The sequence below is a fragment of the Littorina saxatilis genome, linkage group LG5 (genome assembly GCF_037325665.1).
Source record: "Littorina saxatilis isolate snail1 linkage group LG5, US_GU_Lsax_2.0, whole genome shotgun sequence".
NCBI lineage: Eukaryota > Metazoa > Mollusca > Gastropoda > Littorinimorpha > Littorinidae > Littorina > Littorina saxatilis.
The window spans coordinates 13811433-13835009 of NC_090249.1; the positions used below are offsets into that span (position 1 = coordinate 13811433).

The window sequence follows — 23577 nt, forward strand, 5'->3', positions numbered from 1 at the left end:
TTTGTGTGAAATACACATTTTGCGGAGAAATCTATATAGACAATCAAAAACAAAACAAAAAGATTTCATCATTTCTATAAATACATTTATTCAGGAAAAAATCAGTGCAAATATGCTGGCTACATTTTAACATTTAACAATAGTATAATTATATTGACAAAATATGAACAATCATTCATCACAATTACTGTAAAGGTACAATTAACCAAAATTAAGTAAATGTAAACATCTGTTAAAAACGCAAGGAAATGCTAGAAAACTAGAACAGTAAATCACTAAATACATGTATACAGACAAAATGCAAGGAATGCCTAGAAATCAACAATCGTAACAGTGATAGAAAATAAACCTTGTGGGAAGTTGAGGTATTCACAGTATTGTCAACGTGTATAAGTGTCATACATTTATTTGGGCAAAAATGTTTTTAAAAAAAGTTAGCTCTTAATGTACAAAGACTGCACAAAGAAAGATATTCTAAATACTTGTCATGAACGTAACTTTGGTGTCCAACCAGACATAACATTACAAAATTGTCTTGCCCAGTTGACAAAAAGCCATTCTTCATGTTACATTAATTCCAGGCTATCATGAAGTTAATAACTGCAGTAGACGCACATGTAAACAATTTGAAATAAGCCATTGAAAAAAGGAAGGAGAAATACACTGTCTTTGGTTCAGTAGAAAAGATTCCTCAATCTCCATGCTTGCCATTGAGGAGGTTAATACCCAAAAATAATCGTTGTGTTTTAAAACCATTTGCAATGCTGAACTGTCAGATAAAAAATATAGCACAGAATGGTTAGGATATAAACATCACTTTGTTTTTATGCATTAATTTAATATATGTACATGTGCTGGAGTCTGATGTAGCAGAATTGAGGTATGAGGAACTAGCAGTCAGATTCATGCAATTCAAGTTGTTGCACATTCAGTGTTCAATACCATCAAAATAACTAAGGGATATCATATCTCTTGAGGACAACAGCAAGGGGTATTCATACCTCCGGCCAAAAATTCAACAGGTATCAACTAGGCAGTTTTTGATTGAAAATTACAAAGAAAAAGTGTTGGAGTTACTGAAACTGAAATGAACAATTGGCAGTACAGAATAGGGGAGAGCAATATTTTCACATTTGTCTTTGTTAGCCATTCATTGCTTTTAAACTGGCACAGGTTACCCTGGTATTGTGTGTTCTACACTCTCAGATTAGTCAACTCTACAGGTCAAGCTTCATACGAACAAACAATGTTTATTACTCAAGAAGGGAGATTTTAGGCAGACGACTAGTCTCAGAATCTGTCCCTGGGCGGGGATGTAGCTCAGTCGGTAGCGCGCTGGATTTGTATCCAGTTGGCCGCTGTCAGCTTGAGTTCGTCCCCACGTTCGGCGAGAGATTTATTTCTCAGAGTCAACTTTGTGTGCAGACTCTCCTCGGTGTCCGAACACCCCCGTGTGTACACGCAAGCACAAGACCAAGTGCGCACGAAAAAGATCCTGTAATCCATGTCAGAGTTCGGTGGGTTATAGAAACACGAATATACCCAGCATGCTTCTTCCGAAAGCGGCGTATGACTGCCTAAATGGCGGGGTAAAAACAGTCATACACGTAAAAGCCGTGGGAGTTTCAGCCCTTGAACGAACAAACAAACAGAATCTATCCCTGCTCAAACTAAGACACAAAATGAAGACAAGTAAAAACAAACAATCGCAAACTGACACGAAACAGGTTAAAAATGTCAACACTAATCATACAATATTACAATATACCAAAAAAATAAAACATTGAAAATTACATGTCAATATAAAGCAATGGAAAGAAGACCGAGCAAATAGGCATAAAAAACCCAAAGAAATCACACACACACTCACACACACAAACACGGTTTAAGTATGAACATTGTACTTGTTCATACCTCCTGAGTGATATAAGTACTTATTGGTACTTCCTTACCAAGCCGTTTGTACATGATTTTTGACATTAAAACAAAAGTGGACACATCAGTAACCAGGTTAGATTTTTCTTTTTCAATATTTTAGCAAACTGCCTTCTTCATGATGTTATTATGAAAGTATGGAAACAAATTATTTTTGACATCACGAAGTTCTATACCTCTGATTTTATGTGATGTGGAGCACTGATAGTGATATCTCACATTGTTCAGGTGCTTTCAGACATTCAAAATCACAAAGTTACACTCTGTACTTAAAAACAACAACAAAAACAACAACTTTGTTATGGAAAAAAAAGTCATATGGTACAGGAAATGATACATATGACCGGCTAACAATTTGAATTCATGTTACTTCAGGTCTAAAACACTATACATGTACATCATACTAACAATTACCAATGGACTAACAATGGTAAGCCTGACTAGATGAAGATTCCGTCTACAGTTACTTCAGATATAGAAGGAAAAACAACAACAATTACTAAAATTACCAGTTTACACTTACTTCAGATATAAAATGTCTCAGTACTGTCTGAATACATGTACATGTAATACTAAATTTGACCTTAAAATGCCATTGTTGGTTCTATACACAAATACCATACTTTATTGTTTGATGATAAAAATGCACCATGCTTTCCCCCTTGGAGGTTGATAAACTCATCTGAAATACTCCTGAAATACATCTGGAGACAACATGTTGGCGTGTAAGATTGTCATCATATGAGGCACTTCTTTTAAACGGTACTGCACTTCTATGTCAAAAGTACTTGTCGTCATTAGTGGAAATAAGTCGGTAAACAATGTTAAAAGTATACACAGCATGCTTACTGTCAATCACAGGTAAGTGGGTTTATTTCCCCAATGTTAACTGTAAACACACAGAGGTATTAAGTGTTGGTGCATATTACTGACTTTATCACATTACTTCAGATATCAAAGATAGGACAACAAAGCTTATTATACAAATGGTTGTTGTGCAGTCAAAGTTGCACATATGTGGCGGCAGCGGCGTTATCATCATCATCATCGTCATCAACACACAACAAAACTCAATTACAGAGCAATAAGGAGGATGTGGTCCTTTGTCGCTGCCCTACACGCCACCAGGCGTGAAAGGCAGTAAGTAAGTAAGTAAGGAGGATGTGGAAAACAATTGTTAACAAGAACAAACACATTTCAGGTCACTGTTTACGTGTACTCAGCTTCCTGCAGTGGAACCCCTATTTTAAGACCTCCAAAAATCTGAGAAAATCAGGTCTTAAAAAGGAGGGAGTCTTAAAATGGGGGTACATTTATAGAGGTTATGAACAGTAAATCTCAGAAAACAGGGTCTTAAAAGGGAGGTAGTCTTAAATTGGGGGGTCTTAAAAGGGGGGTTCCACTGTATAACAATGTGTAACCGAGTGCCGTAACACTACGATCACCTCGGGAGGCGAAGTGCAATCAAACAGGATTGAAAATGTTAGGGCTAATTTCTTAGCCCTATAAAAACTGTTATGCAAACCCAAAGGTTTCCATGAACATACAGACAATCGGAAACCACCAGACCCCATCACAAAAAGAATTCCATAATCCAGAGGTGTTGACTTAAAGGCCAACAACTCGGGTGCAGAGTCTGCTGTGAAAGGAGCGGTAGCCTCCCCTGTCACAATGCATACAAAAACTCTTGATCCATTAAACTGCAGACACCTGGCCTTGGGCCTGAGCAAAACATTGTGCCCAAAAGTCAAGAACAAAAGAACAACTAAAAGTTGTTTTGAGTAAAAATGTGGTGCTGGAAAACATAAAACCAAGAAATGTGCAAACAAATAAAGCTTCACAAATTGAGCTAAATGAAACTTGACTAAACATACATAGCGAGCGGTAGCCACTGTGGGCAAAAGAACGCCTGTGATAAATGTTATAGAAACTACCGTATTTTTGGTACAAGGTGCTTCGTTGTAAAAAGCGCAATCCCCACTTTTAAGGTTAAAATGAGACAAATCCATACAATAGGCGCTTCCGACATATTGGGTGCAAGTCAAAGGAAATACAGAATGGAAATATGTTCGTTCCCGGATGTGCGGCAAGATCAAAGCGACTGCACTCTAATAGCTGGTTGGCCTCATGACCTTGGGTCAATTACATTTCATCATTTCATTTTTATGACTTTATTGTCCCATTGCTGGGAAATTCGTGTCGCTTTCTCCCAGTGGAAAGCTAGATGCAACAGAGTCGCGCTACTCAGGTGTGTGCATGTGTAGGTATAATCAGCCACCTGCACTAATGGCAGAATGACCGAGGTCTTTTACCTGCCCGTGACCTGCGGATCACAAGTCCAGTGCTCTACCAACTGAGCTACCGGGCCTCACACCTTGAAAATATTATAATTTGTTTACCTATACTTTCAGTTGAGACCATGCAGCCTGCCCTTGTTGAGGGACATTAACCTTCTGATCCCAAGTCAATGATAGAGTTGTCAATGTCTGAGAGGAAACTTTGCCAAGGTCATAGTGCAGAAACATACTAATGTTTCCTTCTATAAGGATGTGGGAACATGTGTACTCTTCTTTAGTCATACGCAGGGTGATACCGGTCAATAGGGCGCAGGGGTCAAAAGTTGAGGAAAAAAGTTACTCCTTAAAGTCCCGAAAGTATGGTAAGTGTTGAGCTTACTACCCAAGATCTGCCTCTGCTTTTACATGGGGTAAGCATTTATTTTGGGGGCCGACACCAAAAATCAACACACTCATGGCTTCCTGAGCAGAGTGGCAAATTTGTTCATGTACGCGTATTTTTGCAGACTGCCACTGCTGTCAGTTAAGAAATTAATTCATAAACGAAATGAATGCGTGATTATATTGTGTAAAAAATTCCATCTCACACGGCAGAAATTAATATGTAAAGCGCTTAGAGAACGTCAAGCGCTATATAAATCTCCCATATAATAAAAATTCCCACTCAGCACAGGCAGCAAACAGGATGTGAATTTTTGGTATGTTTCCACGTGGAAGGATGTTCTTATCCCGAGCAAAAGCCTGGCCAGATCGAAGATGGTGGTGGGCCAAATCTTTTATACACAATGTGCCACAAAGGAGGCTAACAATTCTCTGTGTGCACAGGAAGCAGCCCAGGTTGTCTATTTTTGATGTTAACCAAGTGGAAGGATGCCGTTACCCCATGTATCAGCTGGCTGGACAATCTTTAGTTGTTTACGTGATTGTTTACAGGGAAATGAAGTTACCTTGATACCACTCACCTTACTCCCTACCTTGCTTTGCCTGATATTAATTAGGTGCAGTCAACTTCGTGCAGTCTACTTCACAAACCTCGCTGCTCGAAGCATTGGCACCGAATTTTTGGTTACAAAAATTTGCCACATCTTTATGAAGTCAACTTCGAGCTCAATTAAGGAGGCATTTAGCATTGCTTTTGCTCATATTCTGGTAAAGCTAGTGTTCTGATTTTTATTTTTATTGGAAGGGCGTGTTTCAAGCATTGGAACCTCTTCATCTATCTGAAGCAGAGAGGCTTTAGCATCTGACTGAAAACTCTTCCCCCTTTTTCCCTTCATAAATCGGGCCTTTTTGGGGGCTTTGGCTTTTTTACTGTCTTCTCCGTTAGTATCAGTGCTGCTTGCTCTACGGCCAGAAGAGTCCGAAGAAGTTCCAGCATTAGCAGGTGCTGCCTTGGTCTTTTTCCCACCAAGAGGTGTTACATGGTATGTCTTCTGTGGCATACGCAAACGCAACGCCTTCCGTGGCTTTCTCCTTCCTGACTGCACGGTGTCCAACACTTCTCCCTCAATGATAGGAGTGTAGATCGGGGCGGAGAGAGGAGGCATGGTGAGTTGGGTGCTTGAAAGCTGTCTGGGAGAGTTTGTATGACAGCGGCTCCCAGGGGGAAATTGAAACATTGTGTGACTGACGTGCGGACGGAGGGTTGGATAGTGTCCGCTGTAGGTGGCGTGGGTGATGGTGGTGTACGTGGAGGGGGGATTCTTGTATTGCTGTGAGCTGTATGCCTGGTCAAACACCGGCGCCATTTCTTCGGACATCGGCTGTGAAAGAGACAAGAAAACATATAAAATCTGACTGCAAGTAAACCCTGCGGGACATATGACATTGTATTGCCTACCCTTAAGCCTCTTATCAAGTGGGTGAAGTCGACTTTGCGAAGTCTACTGCATAAAGCTTGGTGCACGAAGCTTTTACGCTGAACTTTGGAGAAAAAAGACTTTGCAAAGTCGACTTCTGGCTCCATTAATGGATGGGACCTTTGGCCTTTGCATCATCCTTCTTCAGTTCCGTATCAGAAACAAAATAGTTTTCTAGCCGTCAACTTTCACACACATGGACAGAAACACACAAAAGCAGACAGACAGACAGATGGACACACACATGCCCAAACACACCTGTACAAAATTAAACATAAAGTCAAACCTCATTTTAAACAAAAATAAAGAAAAATACTCATTTGACTGTTTAAGCATGCCTGCATGTATACAAGGCATTGAACATATTCTGCCTGTGAAAAATCAGCTTTTGTTTACCGACTATGGGGATGAATGCGACAAAGTGCATGTTGTAAACAGCTGCTGTTCATACAGTGATAGTGCATTAACCCTTAGGCTGGTTGTCGCGACATATGTCGCGCTACTTTACGTATACTGTCACCTGGTTGTCACGACATATGTCGCGCTACTGGCTCAGTCTGTTTGGTTGGTTCCGATTACCTCCCATGGATGCGAAAACCTATATGACCGTTTTTCTTTATTTTTCTCTCTGTTAATTCACCAGTGGCTATGTAACATGTGTTACAGAATTGCACCAGTGTAAGGGTTAAGTGATCGGTAAGGCTGACAGTGCTAATTTCACACAGCAAATCAGTGATCAAGAGATTGATGCTTGACATGTAGTCTGCAAAATTGCAGGTTCAGTCAACAAACAAATGCATGAAACTATGCATGCTCACAGTTAAGACAGTTAAGCTAACAGTGAGAGAGAGAAAAATGCTTATATACACAGCAATAAAAGAAATAATAAAACAAAAACAAGACAATTTAAAGTGATGAGCAAACAAACTATAAGCATTAACATGTGAAGAAACACAACCAAGGGCTAGCCAACTCATTGCAATATTGTCCTGCAAATGTACTGCCATTGAATATAACATGAAATTTGTCTGTCTGGGTTTCAAACAATAAACCCAAACTGCCTCAGTCTTTATTATAACGTACTGTAAATATGACCTTGAAAGAAGGTGCATGTCACAGCAATTTATAACTCTTGATAATGTTCATATAATTTGTGTCAAACCCTGCTCACGTATTCATGAAAAACAGATGAAAACTGCCTGTATCCCTACCACAAAACTATTTTGAGACTAACTCCAACCATAAAAACAACACACATTTCAACAAAATGATGAGCAAATAACTACAAAAAAACGATGTTAAAATTAAAATCAAAATAAAACTGATCAGATAGAAACTACAGTCACAGCAAAAAGAACACAACAGTTTGTGCTTTTCAGAGATGAAAAATGAAGCACATCAGTTTGCAGCACAACCAAGCACTTACTATAGGGGCATTTTTCTTCTGCAAAATTGAAAATGGTTCCATGCACACATAAAACCAGTGCTGAAGAAATATACAGAAACAGCATTTTCTAAACAATAGGGGTGCAGCTTGAACGTGGCAGTGCATTTAAAATCTAAACAACGACAAAAATACTGGTATCTTAAGCCTTAAGACACCACATTAAAAAGTATAAGTGTCAGCCATAATTGCCCAATCTGATAGCTAGACAGAAAGTGATACAACAAATAATACAGACAACATAGTTGGTTTTCTATTCAAGTGAAAAACAATGACAATCAGTACTTTCAAGAATACATTTGAAGCTTCGCTGTCCAGAATAGACCAATTCTGGATATAACTCTGTCGCTTTTGTATGGGTTGTGAAAGAGTGAGTACCTTGCATTTTTTCGGACAAATATTGACACGTGGTTCCTATACACGTGTTTGAGTCACACCCTCTCGCAAGTGACTGGCCTGTAATATCACGTGGGAAAGTTTTTCCACGCGAAAATATTTTCCACATGACTCCAAAGACCAAAAAGTTATTTCCGAAAATCATCTATTCAGCGTTACTCTCCTCTAACCACCAAATTTAAAAAGCAAGCCGGCAATTAACGCACAAAAACTTACCCGAGAAGACCTGTTAATGCGACCAAGGACTTCCATCACGTCAGGGCTGTTCTCCACAGATTGAAGAAGCTCAGCAAACTCGCGAGTGTCTGCATCGTCCCCTTCCTCCACGGTATCCGGCTCCATCTGTTGCTTCATTGCCTGACACATACAAGTTGAACCTTTTTGATGCCTGGTGTATATTTATGATGCCTGGTGTACATTTATGATGCCTTGTGTATATTTATGATGCCTTGTGTATGCAGCCATTAGGCCAAAAAAAAAATAGGTCTGTTTACGGTAACCCGACCGACCCTAGTTTTTTCGCGCGACCCTAGACTTTTTTTTGGCATTTGGGGAAAAAAAGAAAAAAAAGAGAAGTTTTTTTGGCAAAATAACGTAAAAATATGGTTTTTTAGAAAAAAAGAAAAGAAAAAAAATCCCGACCTACCGACCCTATTTTTTTGGCCTATGTTACCGTAAACAGACCTATTTTTTTTTTGGCCTTACCAAAATTTACCAGGCCCAAAATATGAGAAAATAAGAAGCAGACTAGTTTCTGTCTTTCTCTCACACACTACTGTGTGCAGGTGAAATATCACACACACACACAGACACGCACACACACACACAGACTCAGGCACACATACGCACTCAGACACACACACACACACATCTAGACACAGACATGTACAAACACAGACCAACTCTTCTGACATGACATTCAAACTAAAACATAATTTCCCTTATAAAAGGATCATCTTCTCTGTGTGTACGTATATCTCTATCTTTCTGTCTTTGCGCATGCTCTGAGTGCATGAGAAAGAGAGGGAGAGGAACAGAGGGACAGAATGTGTGTTCAGGTTGCATAAGAGCATTGGGATGCTTGTGTGTTCAGGTTTGCAGGTAAAAACAAATTAACAACAAAATAATTTTGCATAATCTGCATTGTGCATTTCCTTCGTTTTTGCATCTCAGACAATATTAAAAAAAAAAATAAGAATATCCTACTTGTTAATTACAGCAAGCTGGAAGCAGTAACTGATTCTGATAATTTATTGTAAAGTACCGGCATATTAGTGTTATAAACTTACAAACAAAAACAACTGTAATGTTTGAATGAGCTAACAGAATCTGTATCTTACAGTAACGCTGTACAGGAAACTTCCTTTGTACAACTCTGAAGTCTTTGTCTACTAAACTATCGAAAAACTTACACTTTTTTCACTAAAACAAACAAATAAGGATGGTATAAAAACGAAAGCGAATTATCTCAAGCGATGTGACCAAAACAAAAGGAATATGTATTCAATAGGAAGGTTTCCGCCAGTTATCTCTTTGAGGTTTTGGGTGCTTACAGAGTACCGTGCCCCTTGCGGGGGCATCAAACATCGAGGTCACAAGCAGGGTCAAGGGGAAGGTCGGCTGGGCAGACAGGAGACTACAATAGGAAGGTTTCCGCCAGTTATCTCTCTTTGAGGTTTTGGGTGCTTAGAGAGTACCGTGCCCCTTGCGGGGGCATCAAACATCGAGGTCACAAGCAGGGTCAAGGGGAAGGTCGGCTGGGCAGACAGGAGACTACAATAGGAAGGTTTCCGCCAGTTATCTCTCTTTGAGGTTTTGGGTGCTTAGAGAGTACCGTGCCCCTTGCGGGGGCATCAAACATCGAGGTCACAAGCAGGGTCAAGGGGAAGGTCGGCTGGGCAGACAGGAGACTATTTAGTCAGTGTAAGCAAGTATGCAAATAAACACATCAACAAACAAACAGACACACACAGATATACTTTCCACAAACAAACACACACACACACACACAAACAGACAGACAAGCTGACAGAGACACACACATACACTGACACAGACAGATACACACACACTGACTGACACAGACAGACACACACATACACAGACACAGACAGATACACACACACTCACTGACACAGACAGACACACACACTCACTGACACAGACAAACATACACACACAAACACACACACAAACAGACAGAAAAGATGACAGAGACACACATACACTGACACAGACAGATACACACACACTGACTGACACAGACAGACACACACACTCACTGACAGACCGACATACACACAGCATCTGCACCATCTGCAGACAAACATACACACACAAACACACACACACAAACAGACAGAAAAGATGACAGACACACACATACACTGACACAGACAGACACACACACTCACTGACACACACAAACACACACACAAACAGACAGAAAAGATGACAGAGACACACACATACACTGACACAGACAGATACACACACACTGACTGACACAGACAGACACACACACTCACTGACACAGACCGACATACACACAGCATCTGCAACAATTTCAACCGTCTGCAAAGCAGTTTCAATAGGAAAAGCAAAATAGGCCACATCATAAAAATGATTTAAGGAAAAAAGAAGACACAGTAATTACCCGCGTCCTGAACACCGCCTGTGAGAAATTACATAGCTAAATGAGGCAACATTGGTAAATATGACCCATACTCATTTTCCTTCAAAACTTTTGTTAATTTAACCCATTTGGGACAAAAGTTGCAGCAAAAATAAAGGGGTAGTCCCACAAACACAGATACTGCATTTTCCCTTGAGCATTCAGTAGTGTAAAACTTAAAGACATTGGATTCTGAAATCCACATTTTCAACAAATGAAAGTCGGAGGCCTTGGGGCTAAAGCCCTCTGAAGCTGAAATGTTTGTATAGTAAAAATCAGCAGGAAAAAGTAGGTTTAAAGCACAGCTTTCCTCACTATAAATACATCCCTATATATATTATACCCCAAGACTTTCTCAACGGATTTGCACTAATCTTGAAACGGGTCCTGGGGCTTTGAAATTGATAAAAAAAAATCATATATTTATGTAAAATTCTGATGTCTGACTTATGAGATAATTGAACAGATGTGAATGTTTTATTGATTAAAGTCTAAAGTTGAAACCAAGTGGCCTATATAATTGTGTTACATGTACTAGTTCTCCTGAAAGGTATCTGGAATGAGTTGATGTCTAAGAAATAAATTGTATTAGTTGTATATATCGTGTTGTGTTTTTGATTGAACTTGCAAATTGAACTTGTGAAGCGCTTCGAGCTGTGAAGCCCATTATTATTTAAATAGATATGTCACACCAGGTCAAACCAATACAGCATTCCATCAACTTCAGCGGTGCTTTATAACCGCTTGTACGTATATAGCTATTGGATTTCCCGGTCTTCAATCATTTATAGGTTTACTCGCTTGTGTGCCTTGTTTTCTAAAAACCAACCTTGTATTCTTCCAGCCATTTCTTCCCCATAAGTGCTGACTGTGGACCCTTTGCTGTTGTGTATGACTCTCTGGCCACCTGCTCACACATCAACACTTTGTTTGACATTCTGTTCTGCTTCTCAAGTCTCAAACAAACAAACAAACAAATAAATAAATAAATAAATAAATAAATACATTTTAAAAAAACATAAAAAAGATAAATATAATAACATAAACAAAATGACATAAAATACAATACCTCTGTTTTTTTTAAATAAATAAAAGAAAGAAAGAACAAAAGAAAGACAGACAGAAAAACTAAATAATTATGTTTGAAAAAACCCAACTAAATTGTCTGTAGAGGTCATCAAACCTTGGAAGTCTGTGTATTTCTGAAGATCTTGCATCAAAAATGTACTTTTATTTTCAACCAAACTTGACCCCCATTGTGACCTTGAATTTGCAACAGTAAAAAATAAAAATAAAATATTAAAAAAACAAATTGACGAAAGCTGACAGATTTTAAAAAGACTGAGAAACATCAAAATGAACTAGTCCAAACATAGAAAACACAACCTGATAGAAAATGATTGTAAATAACAGTAGGCAGATGTAAAAACAACCTTGAGATCAGTTTTGAAGAAGGTTTTGTCTGACTGAGTCGTTGTCTTGGGAGCAACTTCTTTAATCTGAAACACACACAAATTATATTGCATTCAGCGAATATCTTGGAAGGGTGTGTAGATGGTCAGTTTTCTCCAATGGCAAAAGAAATGGCAGAGAGCCTGTAAACACCTTCACACACATATGTGTGCGCACGCATGCATGCACACCTACACACCCTCACGCACACACACACAATCACACACCCACACCCTCACACACGCACGCACACATGCATGCAAACAAGCACACACACACATACACTCAAAAGTCACCCACACATACATGCCCTCACTCACACACCCACATACACAAGTACGCACACACACAGACACAAACACATACCTTCATCACAACAATTCCCATGACAAAAATAAAGAAGATGTTGAGGACAGTCAGCACCAGACTGATAACGCCCAGAAAGGCAAAGTCGGAAGCGGTCGAGCAGAAGTAGGTGTGACGATATTCGTTGTCCTTGATTTGAGGACATGTGAGGCCATAACCCTCCGTAACCAGCTTGGTAACCCAGATCGTCTCCGTTCTGTTGATATCTGTGCCGTTTATGGTTTCTGTGAAGTTGTTTATTTGTGCCTGCAGAAAAGTTCAGACTTTTTGTGTGTGTACAAGCTCTCTCCATCTCTCTGCCCTCTCTATTAGCATTACACACACACACACACACATGCAGTCCCTCTCAAATACACACAGACACAAACACAGACATGCAAACACAGACACAGAAACACTCATGTACGCACTAGCACACACACATACAATTGTACATGAATGTATGTGTGCACCCACATGCACACCTCTATACCTTTGATACTGCTACTTTGATAATTGTGGTCAGAATCTGTCTTAATCTGCTGCACTTGTGTTTGAGAGAATCATCATTTTCACTCTTACATCTCTTTAATCCCAACATGTTCCTTTTCGAAAACAAATCCTTAGTTACTGATATCTAAAATTCCAGCTAAAAACCAAAAAAAAAAAAGAGAAAAAGGGCACATCCAAAGCAAACTGAATTCACTAAATATATGAATCAGGTAAGTATGTCTGTGTACTTGTATATATGCATGTGCATGCCCAGATATATGTATAAATATGTTGTTTTTAAACAAAAATTCACATGAAACAAAAGTATTACATGTATGAGATCCCCTTTATAAACACAGTCTTGCACCAACCTCCATGACCTTCGGAGGAGGAACAATAGCCGACATCAATGCAGCTGACCACAACATGCCCTGTAAACAAATACAGAAATGAGCATACAATACAGTGGAAGCCCCTTTCAAGACTTCCCCCTTTTTAAGACCTTGATTTTCTGATTTCCTCTTCATATCACCTGTAACTTTACCCCTGATTTCCTCTTCATATCACCTGTAACTTTACCCCTGATTTCCTCTTCATATCACCTGTAACTTTACCCCTGATTTCCTCTTCATATCACCTGTAACTTTACCCCTGATTTCCTCTTCATATCACCTGTAACTTTACCCCTGATTTCCTCTTCATATCACCTGTAACATTACCCCTGATTTCCTCTTCATATCACCTGTAACATTACCCCTGATTTCCTCTTCATATCACCTGTAACTTTACCCCTGATTTCCTCTTCATATCACCTGTAACTTTACCCCTGATTTCCTCTTCATATCACCTGTAACTTTACCCCTGATTTCCTCTTCATATCACCTGTAACTTTACCCCTGATTTCCTCTTCATATCACCTGTAACTTTACCCCTGATTTCCTCTTCATATCACCTGTAACTTTACCCCTGATTTTCTCAGTCCTTAAAAAGGAGGTTCCATTGAATAAGGCAAAGTCAGATACGTGAGAGTGTAAATAAACAATTAGCATGGCAGACCGGGAATACAACAAGCTGCCCTTCCAGAAAAAGGAGCGAACAAAATAAACAATATTCCCTACAAAAAGAGACATAATGTATACACAAAATACTGACAAACAGCTTCCAATTCCTTTGCCGGTAATTGTTAGGTGACATATTAAATCTAAACGACAACATTATCAAGCAAATATGCTTAGGACAGATTTTTTTAAAAATGTAATATATATGCACACCTTTACAAGCATGTGAAGATTATTTAGGTACATGATGCCACAGGGGAAACGCTAGCTAGTACCATGGAATTCCTCCCTTACTTAACCCCCTCCCCCTGACGACACTCCTTTCTCAGATTTCTTGTGCATAACGCTTGTACATTTAATTCCATTTTAAGACTCCTTCACTTTAAAGATCTGATTTTCCTCAAATTTTTTGCAGCTTTATAAAGGGGGGAGGGGGTAGGGGTTGGGGAGGGGGTTATTGCATGTCAAGAACAACACGAGGAAGCAAAATTCGCTAAGGACCAGACCAATATGCCTTACAGATGTCTAACATACAAGTAGCACATGGATAAGCAGCTTAGGAAGATGATGGTGCAAACCATGACACACAAAAACACTACCATACTTTTCGGACTATAAGGCACAACTTTTTTTCGTACAATTGACCCCTGCCGCGGAAGCACCTTATGTGTGGCTGAAATAGAAATCCCTGGCCAAGTTACCTCTCAGACATCAAAGACACCACTACAGGTGAGTACCAGTTAAACAACTTGTGATAATGCAATTGCATCTTTCTGCTACTACTACCCTGGCCACGTTTCCTCTCAGACATCAAAGAGACCACCCCATAGGTTAAACTCGGCCACTGACCCCGGGTCAGAAGGTCAGTGTCTGTAAACTGGTGCAGGCAGTGTTTTCTCTCAAATATGAAAGGAGAGGACGGTCTCACAGATAATCGGTCATTGACCCCGGGGAAGAAGGTCAGTGTCTGTAAACTGGGACAGGCAGTGTTTTCCTCTCAGACATAAAAAGGAGACCGATCACAGATAAAACTCGGTCATTGACACCGGGGAAGAAGGTCAGTGTCTGTAAACTGGGGCAGGCAGCTGATCTCAAGGCCAACCAGCTATCACAATGCACCTGCCTTTGATCTCCAGAGCAAAAATATTTCCACTCTGTATTCTTCCTTTGATGTTATAGACCGGAAGCACCTAATGTGATGTTTTTTCTCAAGTTTACCTCAAAAGTGGGGGTTGCGCCCTATATAACAAAGCGCCTTATAGTCCCAAAAATATGGTAATACATGTATACACTTACCGCATTGACAGCTGGCGGCAGAAGGGACGCTGAGATAGCCACGCCCACCAAGGACCCCGTGTTCCCCCCAAGTACAGAGAGAGCAACCCCCGCCCCTGAGGGTACTGCTATCATTATTCCCACCAAAAGGCCTCGAGCCACACCCCTAAAATAAACATAAACAATTTCAGCAATAAAAGAATCAAAAATCAAAAACAGGTTTACGTGTGCAACATGCCCCTAATAGTTTAACTGTGAGGGCGTTAAGCAACACTTTATTATCATTGGAACATTTCATTCAGGACAAAATAAAAACAATCAAAAAAACATTGACCTATTGTTAATGTTGAATTAAACGTACCAATAATTTAACCTTTCTTGTTTTTTACATTTAGTCAAGTTTTGACTAAATGTTTTAACATAGAGGGGGGAATCGAGACGAGGGTCGTGGTGTATGTGTGTGTGTCTGTCTGTCTGTGTGTGTGTGTAGAGCGATTCAGACTAAACTACTGGACCGATCTTTACGAAATTTGACATGAGAGTTCCTGGGTATGATATCCTCAGACGTTTTTTTCATTTTTTGTATAAATGTCTTTGATGACGTCATATCCGGCTTTTCGTGAAAGTTGAGGCGGCACTGTCACGCTCTCATTTTTCAACCAAATTGGTTGAAATTTTGGTCAAGTAATCTCCGACGAAGCCCGGACTTCGGTATTGCATTTCAGCTTGGTGGCTTAAAAATTAATTAATGACTTTGGTCATTAAAAATCTGAAAATTGTAAAAAAAAAAAATGTTTATAATACGATCCAAATTTACGTTCATCTTATTCTCCATCATTTTCTGATTCCAAAAACATATAAATATGTTATATTTGGATTAAAAACAAGCTCTGAAAATTAAAAATATAAAAATTATGATCAAAATTAAATTTTTGAAATCAATTTAAAAACACTTTCATCTTATTCCTTGTCGGTTCCTGATTCCAAAAACATATAGATATGATATGTTTGGATTGAAAACACGCTCAGAAAGTTAAAACGAAGAGAGGTACAGAAAAGCGTTACATCCTTCTCAGCGCAACTACTACCCCGCTCTTCTTGTCAATTTCACTGCCTTTGCCATGAGCGGTGGACTGACGATGCTACGAGTATACGGTCTTGCTGCGTTGCATTGCGTTCAGTTTCATTCTGTGAGTTCGACAGCTACTTGACTAAATGTTGTATTTTCGCCTTACGCGACTTGTTTAATCTTAATTTGAAATGTTAGAGGGGCGCAGTGGCCTAGTGGATAAGACATCGGCCTCCTAATCGGAAAGTCGTGAGTTCAAATCTCGGTCGCGGCCGCCTGGCGGGTTAAGGGTGAAGATTTTTCCGATCTCCCAGGCCAACTTGTGTGCAGATGTGCTGGTGCCTTATCCCCCTTCGTGTGTACACGCAAGCACAGGACTAAGTGTGCACGGAAAAGATCCTGTAATCCATGTCAGAGTTTGGTGGGTTATAGAAACACTAAATACCCAGCATGCTTCCCCGGAATCAGCGTATGGCTGCCTGAAGAGCGGGGTAAAAACAGTCATACATGTAAAAATCCACTCGTGCAAAAACATGAGTGAACGTGGGAGTTTCAGCCCATGAACAAAGAAGAAAGAAAAAAATGTTAGCAGTCTATCTGCTTTGGATATCACCAACAAAAGCATTTATCTCTCCATTTCTAAGATGAAAGAAAAACTATGAAAAGTATAAACCATGTCAACATTATCACTCACATCTTGCCTGGCCTTTCAATCAAGCAGCCATGCACAATTTACTTGAATTGCATGTGAAATGGACTCTCCCAAGAAAAATTACCCGCTTTTCAAAATTAATGAATCAATTAAGTACATGTTATGACAGTGTAAAACTGATCTTATGTGCTACAACCAATGCCCCCTCCCCCATCCTCAGGAAAGAGAATTCTGCTGGAATACAAGAAAAGACTTCATATGTTGTTCAATCACTTACGCTGTAACTTGTTATTCCCAATATAAATGCAGGAGACACAGTTAAAGCATACAAGTCCCCAAGAACAAAGGTGTCCTGCCTCTGAAATTGGGTCAAAGACTTTGCTGATTTATACTTTTAAGGCCCCCCCCCCCCCCCCCCCCCCCCATTTAAGACTCCCTGCCTTTTAAAACCCCTTTTTCTCAGACTTTCTATTCATAGCCTTTGCAACTTTACCCCCATTTTAAGACTCCCTCCTTTTTAAGACCCGATTTTCTCAGATTTTTGGAGGTCTTAAAAGGGGGGTTCCACTGTATCTCATTTTGACCTACCTTGATGACATTTCTAATGTTGGCCACTCCTCTGCAGTCCTCCATTTTGAAGACGAAGCCTCCAAACATGCAGGTATTAAGCCACACACGAATCCTGCAAGACAAAGCACAACACATGTAATATTTAATTTTAAACAATAAGAAGTTATCAACAGTTTAAAGCAGCAAAAAAGCACAATGTGTGGGAAGTAAGACATTGTGTATGTGTATGTGCGTGTGAATGTGTGTGTGTGTGTGTGTGTGTGTGTGTGTGTGTGTGTGTGTGTGTGTGTGTGTGTGTGTGTGTGTGTGTGTGTGTATGTGTGTGTGTGTGTGTGTGGAATGCATCAGAAATGTCAGAACCATGTTAACTTGGTGTGAAGCCAACTTCTAAGCTGAGTATCTCTACTGAAATGACAGATTTTTATGTGTTAAAAAGCATTGGTTAAAGCACACAAAAAAGACAAGTGTGTTAATTTGCATGTATGAATATGTGTAAAATTGCGAGCACAAACATGTGCATGTTTGTGACATAGAACCGTGCTAACTCTCAATCAATTAGCACTTGCAAACAGAAGTCGTAATATAAGGTAAAACTGACCACATATCAAACAGAGTGCAAGGCCGTAGAGCTCGGACCTCACTCCAATGTTACGTAGAGTTGAATTTTTTATAACTATTCCGAAAGTGCCAGCCAAAATGGGACCCTGAAGAAGAAGAAACAAGTCGCGTGAGGCGAGATTACTACATTTAGTCAAGCTGTCGAACTCACAGAATGAAACTGAACGTACTGCTTTTTTACACCAAGACTGTATAGCATCGTCAGTCCCTCGCTCGTAGAAAAGGCAGTGAAATTGACTAGCCAGTATAGCGCGGTAGTGGTTGCGCTGAGCAGGATTGCACGCTTTTCTGTATCTCTATTCTTTTTAACTTTCTGAGCTTGCTTTTAATCCAAACATAACATATCTATATGTTTTTGCAATCAGGAACCGACAAGGAATAAGATGTAATTGTTTTTAAATCGATTTCGGAAATTTAGTTGTAATCATTATTTTAATTTTTTTAATTTTCAGAGCTTGTTTGTAATCCGAATATAACATATTTATATGTTTTTGGAATCAGAAAATAATGAAGAATAAGATGAAATTAAATTTGGATCGATTTATAAAAAAATAATTTTAATTACAATTTCAGATTTTTTATGACCAAACTCATTAATTAATTTTTGAGCCTCCAAACTGAAATGCAATACCAAAGTCCGGCCTTCGTCAAAGATTGCTTGACCAACATTTCAATCTATTTGATCAAAAAATGAGGGTGTGACAGTGCCGCCTCAACTTTCACAAAAAGCCGGATATAACATCATCAAAGACATTTATCGAAAACATGAAAAAAACATCTGGGGATATCATACTCAGGAACCCTCATGTAAAGTTTCATGAAGATCGGTTCAGAAGTTTTCTCTGAATCGCTCTACACATATACAAAGGCAGAGACACAGAGAAAGACAGAGACGGAGAGACAGAGACTGAGGGAAAGTGAGAGAGAGAAAGAGAGACAGACAGACACACACACAGAGACAGAGACAGACAGAGACAATGAGCCAGAGCGACATAAAAAGACCTTGGAGGCTAAAATCTTATCAATACTGTCTTGACTGAATGTAAAAAGAATATTTTCAGACACACAGTGGCCAGTGCACATGCAAACACACAAACACATTTTTGAGCTGCCTATCACCAACAGAAAACCCCACTTTTACATCTGGTTATGGCATCAGTTAGCTCTATCAAGGGGTCAAAGGACCCTCTAATTAACACATTGATATTGGGGGTCCCTGAACCCTCTAGTAAAGGCACCTGTGGGGAGCCCTACTATCACACATTTGAGATAAAAACCCACCATTAAAGGAGAAATCAGCATACTGGCCACAAGAATCACTGAGCTGTTTTCCACCAGTCCCAGTGCAGCGATCATACTGCACATATTTTGGCAATCATTTTAATTAATCAATAAATAATGCCATGATCCATACACAAATGTGTTAACAAACAAGAAAAGCATACACTCATACATCACATTTTCATCATTATGGAATATGGATCAGAAACAAATTATCTGCTGCTCCAGGGGGGTTCCACTGTATTGTTACCACATTGCATGAATCATCACTTTGCAAAACCAAGTACAGTGGAACCCCCAATGTAAGACTTCCTCCTTTTTAAGACCCTGCTTTCTTAGATATTTTGTTCATAGCCTCAGTACTTCTTCTTCTGCATTCGTGGGCTCAAACTCCCACGTACACTCGTGTTTTTTTGCACGAGTGGAATTTTACGTGTATGACTGTTTTTTACCCCGCCATTTAGGCAACCATACGCCGTTTTCGAAGGAAGCATGCTGGGTATTTTCGTGTTTCTATAACCCACCGAACTCTGACATGGATTACAGGATCTTTTTCGTGCGCACTTGGTCTTGTGCTTGCGTGTGTACACACGGGGGTGTTCGGACACCGAGGAGAGTCTGCACACAAAGTTGACTCTGAGAAATAAATCTCTCGCCAAACGTGGGGACGAACTCACGCTGACAGCGGCCAACTGGATACAAATCCAGCGCGCTACCGACTGAGCTACATCCCCGCCCTGCCTCAGTACATTTACCTCCAGTTGAAAAACTCCTTCTCCTTTCAGACCCTATTTTCTCAGACTTTTTCAGGTCGTAGAAGGGGGGTTCCACTGTACCAATGGCTGCTAGAAGTGCATTCATTTACAGACATACTAAAACTAAAGAATCAGCGACGTGGTAGAACTGATGACGTCAATGTAGTGAACCAGATTCTAAAGAAACAAAACATAAAACCAAGAACTTTCTTTACCTCGCTAAGACAACGAGCATCACATAGTCAAAGGTAAATAGTGCGTTCGCCTCAACTGATTTCACCACCTGAAACAGAAAAACTGTAAATATTCCTTTCAGTACTCCCGAAGAAAAAGCAAAGTAATCCGTTTCAGACAAGTCTTTATCCAAACTCTGTCCTCTATTGCATATGTTGTCACTTCAGTATCACCTCCACCCCCTTCCACTCTGTTCAACAAGAATTCCACTCAAAATGCAGGAGAAGGTGGAAGAGGAGAACTCACAGAGTAAGCCCATAACCAGTAATCTAGCTTTGAACCACTTCCACCCCTAAAATACCTACAGTGTAATTCGCAAACCCTCTCTCCCATCCCTAGTCTGCATACCTGGTTAGAATGGATATATTCAAACACACATGCACACACACAACATCATAAGCGAACACATCCCATCACAGACACACATACGCACACAAATATACACATGCACACAAACACTTAAGCAATCGCACTTAAGCTCAAGCCCCTCACCCCCAGAGTAGAGTAGAAACTGAGAAACAAACCTGTTGAACCACCAGACGTGATCTGATGGATTTCTTAAACTCACTGGCTTTCTCTTCCATTTGTTTACTGTGTAGAAACAGAGAAGGCAAGACGTAAATATATGTACAATGATTGCTTTTCTTGGATGTGAAAATTTAATCACTGCACACAACATCTTTCTTTCTTTCTTTCTTTATTTGGTGTTTAACGTCGTTTTCAACCAGCACACAACATCAAATATTTAATTTGTCATACATCGCATTGGAGGCACCTATTTAACAGAACAGATCCTTTGCAAAATCAATGACTTTAATACATTTATAAATGTACAGGTCATATATATCTACCCTAAACTCTTGCTCATACATGTCAAAACATGAGAATCACATGACCGGACAGAAAGAGTACCCAATATTGACGGACTGTGTGATGATATCTTCTGCTATGGTCTGTTGAGACAGTGATATAAAAATCGAGACCGGAGGTCGAGATTTTGATATCACCGTCGAAACAGACCAATAGCAGAAGATATCATCACACAGTCAATCAATGTTAGATATATTGCTAATTCTTTGGACATTTTGTATTTACTGTAAAGAAATTACAAAAGTATTTGTCTCAGTTTTGGCTGTTCCATATCCCTCCCTCTGATTATTATTTCTTTTTGTTCACTCTTTTCTTGTACTTTTCAGTATTTCAAAATGTCTTTTCTTTCAAAAAGTCTTTAGTCAATTGCTCAACTAAATTCTGGGATCATTACATTTTCATATATATTTGTTTGTTTTTAAATTTAGGTGTTTTTGTTTTTCATAACTCATAACTCATAACATTTTATTGATCCAACAAAGGAAATTAAATTGGTCATCAGCACATATAGGTCATTAATTAATAATTATAAAAGAATAAGAGAAGAAAATTCATAAAACCCATGATAACAACAAACAACAACAAAAATATCTGAAGTAATATATGTACAACTACAATACCTTTTTTACTTGCACACATGACACACCGACACACCAACACACATGCATACATACCTACATACATACCTACATACATACATACATACATACATACATTCCATGTTAAAGTGTAGTTAAGAACATCACAGTAAGTATATCATTGTTTGGATTAACAGATAAGTTTTTATGTAAATGATGATAACAACAATCCATAATTAACGCTATTGCACTACCAAAAGAAGAGACCAACCAAACACATAAAACCAATCCCAGTAATCCTCATCAGTTTTGAAGTGGGGAAGCAATAAAGAGGTCGTCGATATCAAAACTGATATTGACGGAAATGTCGTCGATATCACTTTTGCACTGAGCTCAGTTTTGCCCAATTGACCAATGGAAATCCACGTAACATATGAAATAGCAATATAGGTTGATATGGACAAAGCCCCTAGGAAACACACACATGCCTGCACACAAACACACTCACTCATACTATAAATAATGCAACACACACGTTGCAGTTTTTTTCTTGAAATAGGTCAAGAAACATGCATACACTTTTTGGCTCACGAAGTGTAGCCTATGCGATGCTAACTTTTGTCTGTCTGTGCGTGCGTGCGTGCGTGCGTATGTATGTATGTATGTATGTATGTCTGTGGTAGAAACTTTAACATTTGAAGACGTCATATTACATTGACGTCACATTATGATGTACGAGGGTTAGACGTCACGCGATGGAATTACTGAAAGTCTCGGTGATTGTTATTTTGAGCGGGCCGAGACTATAAATATTTTGGCAGTCGTGTCCATGTAAGTAGGCCACATGCAGACAGACAGATCTAGATCTAGTGTCTCGCTTTCTTGCACAGTTTCACCTATGCTCTTTCTGTGTGTGTGTGTGTGTGTGTGTATGTGTGTGTGTGTGTGTGTGTGTGTGTGTGTGTACTGTGTGTGTGTACTGTGTGTGTGCACTGTGTGTGTGTGTGTGACGGAGTGATTGAGTTTGTGTTACTGTTTGTCGATTTCTTACGTGAGCCTTGAAGGCTTCGCCTCTTGTTTACATTGTGCTTCTTCATTGACAGTACAAGTAACACCAAGTTTCTTGTTTTGGTGTCAAAAAAATACATGTAACATTTTCTCCTCATTCTTGTCTAGATGACAAAATATACTTACACTTTCTCCTCAATCTTTTCGTTTTCAGCCTCTTCATCTGCTTCACTCGTGTCCGTATCTTCATTCACGTCACAGTGAATTGTCACTGGAAGAACACTGCAGTTGAGAAAATAACCACACTTTAAATATATGGTCTCACACTACTCAGCTGTCATTATAGAGGATTTTCACCAAAGGCCCCCCCCAAAAATAGGTGTGGTTAAGGTAACATAGCCAAAAAAAAATAGGGTAGGAAGGTAGGCAATCACTTTTTTTTTCCTTACTTTTTTTTCTAATGTGTAAAAATTAACCTACTTGACAGGGAAATAAGTGTGCGACTCGAGCGCTTTCGCTTTCATTGCGTTATCTGCACTCGGTTGTTTTTAAATTTTTTTAACAAGTGTAATAAAAGGGTAGGTCGGGTTACCGTAACCACACCTATTTTTTTTTTAGGCCTAAAGAGGATTGCCTGGTAGGCAAGTTTACAGGCATTCCAGCTCCAGTATTCTTCTTATTTTTCTTCTTCTTCTGCCTTCCTGTGCTGACAACT

The 23577-nt window shown here is 39.4% G+C and overlaps 1 protein-coding gene across 3 annotated transcripts in view; it reads right to left on the minus strand.

The window, feature by feature from the left end:
• Positions 1 to 69: 69 nt before the first annotated feature.
• The window catches only part of LOC138966352 (uncharacterized), a 32433-nt gene continuing 8925 nt past the window's right edge, over positions 70 to 23577 (minus strand). For 2 of the 3 annotated variants that reach the window (XM_070338549.1, XM_070338548.1), the window contains exons 5-18: positions 23049 to 23144; positions 20931 to 20997; positions 20388 to 20455; positions 19418 to 19493; positions 18117 to 18222; positions 17537 to 17630; positions 15249 to 15393; positions 13266 to 13325; positions 12424 to 12669; positions 12039 to 12104; positions 11435 to 11512; positions 10588 to 10605; positions 8148 to 8288; positions 70 to 5995 (exon numbers count right to left, since the gene is read on the minus strand). In XM_070338549.1, coding sequence (XP_070194650.1) covers positions 5372 to 5995; positions 8148 to 8288; positions 10588 to 10605; positions 11435 to 11512; positions 12039 to 12104; positions 12424 to 12669; positions 13266 to 13325; positions 15249 to 15393; positions 17537 to 17630; positions 18117 to 18222; positions 19418 to 19493; positions 20388 to 20455; positions 20931 to 20997; positions 23049 to 23144 — 1885 coding nt within the window. In that variant the 3' untranslated portion in view covers positions 70 to 5371. The remainder of the gene's footprint in view (positions 5996 to 8147; positions 8289 to 10587; positions 10606 to 11434; positions 11513 to 12038; positions 12105 to 12423; positions 12670 to 13265; positions 13326 to 15248; positions 15394 to 17536; positions 17631 to 18116; positions 18223 to 19417; positions 19494 to 20387; positions 20456 to 20930; positions 20998 to 23048; positions 23145 to 23577) is intronic. The other variant, XM_070338550.1, reaches the window with a different exon arrangement.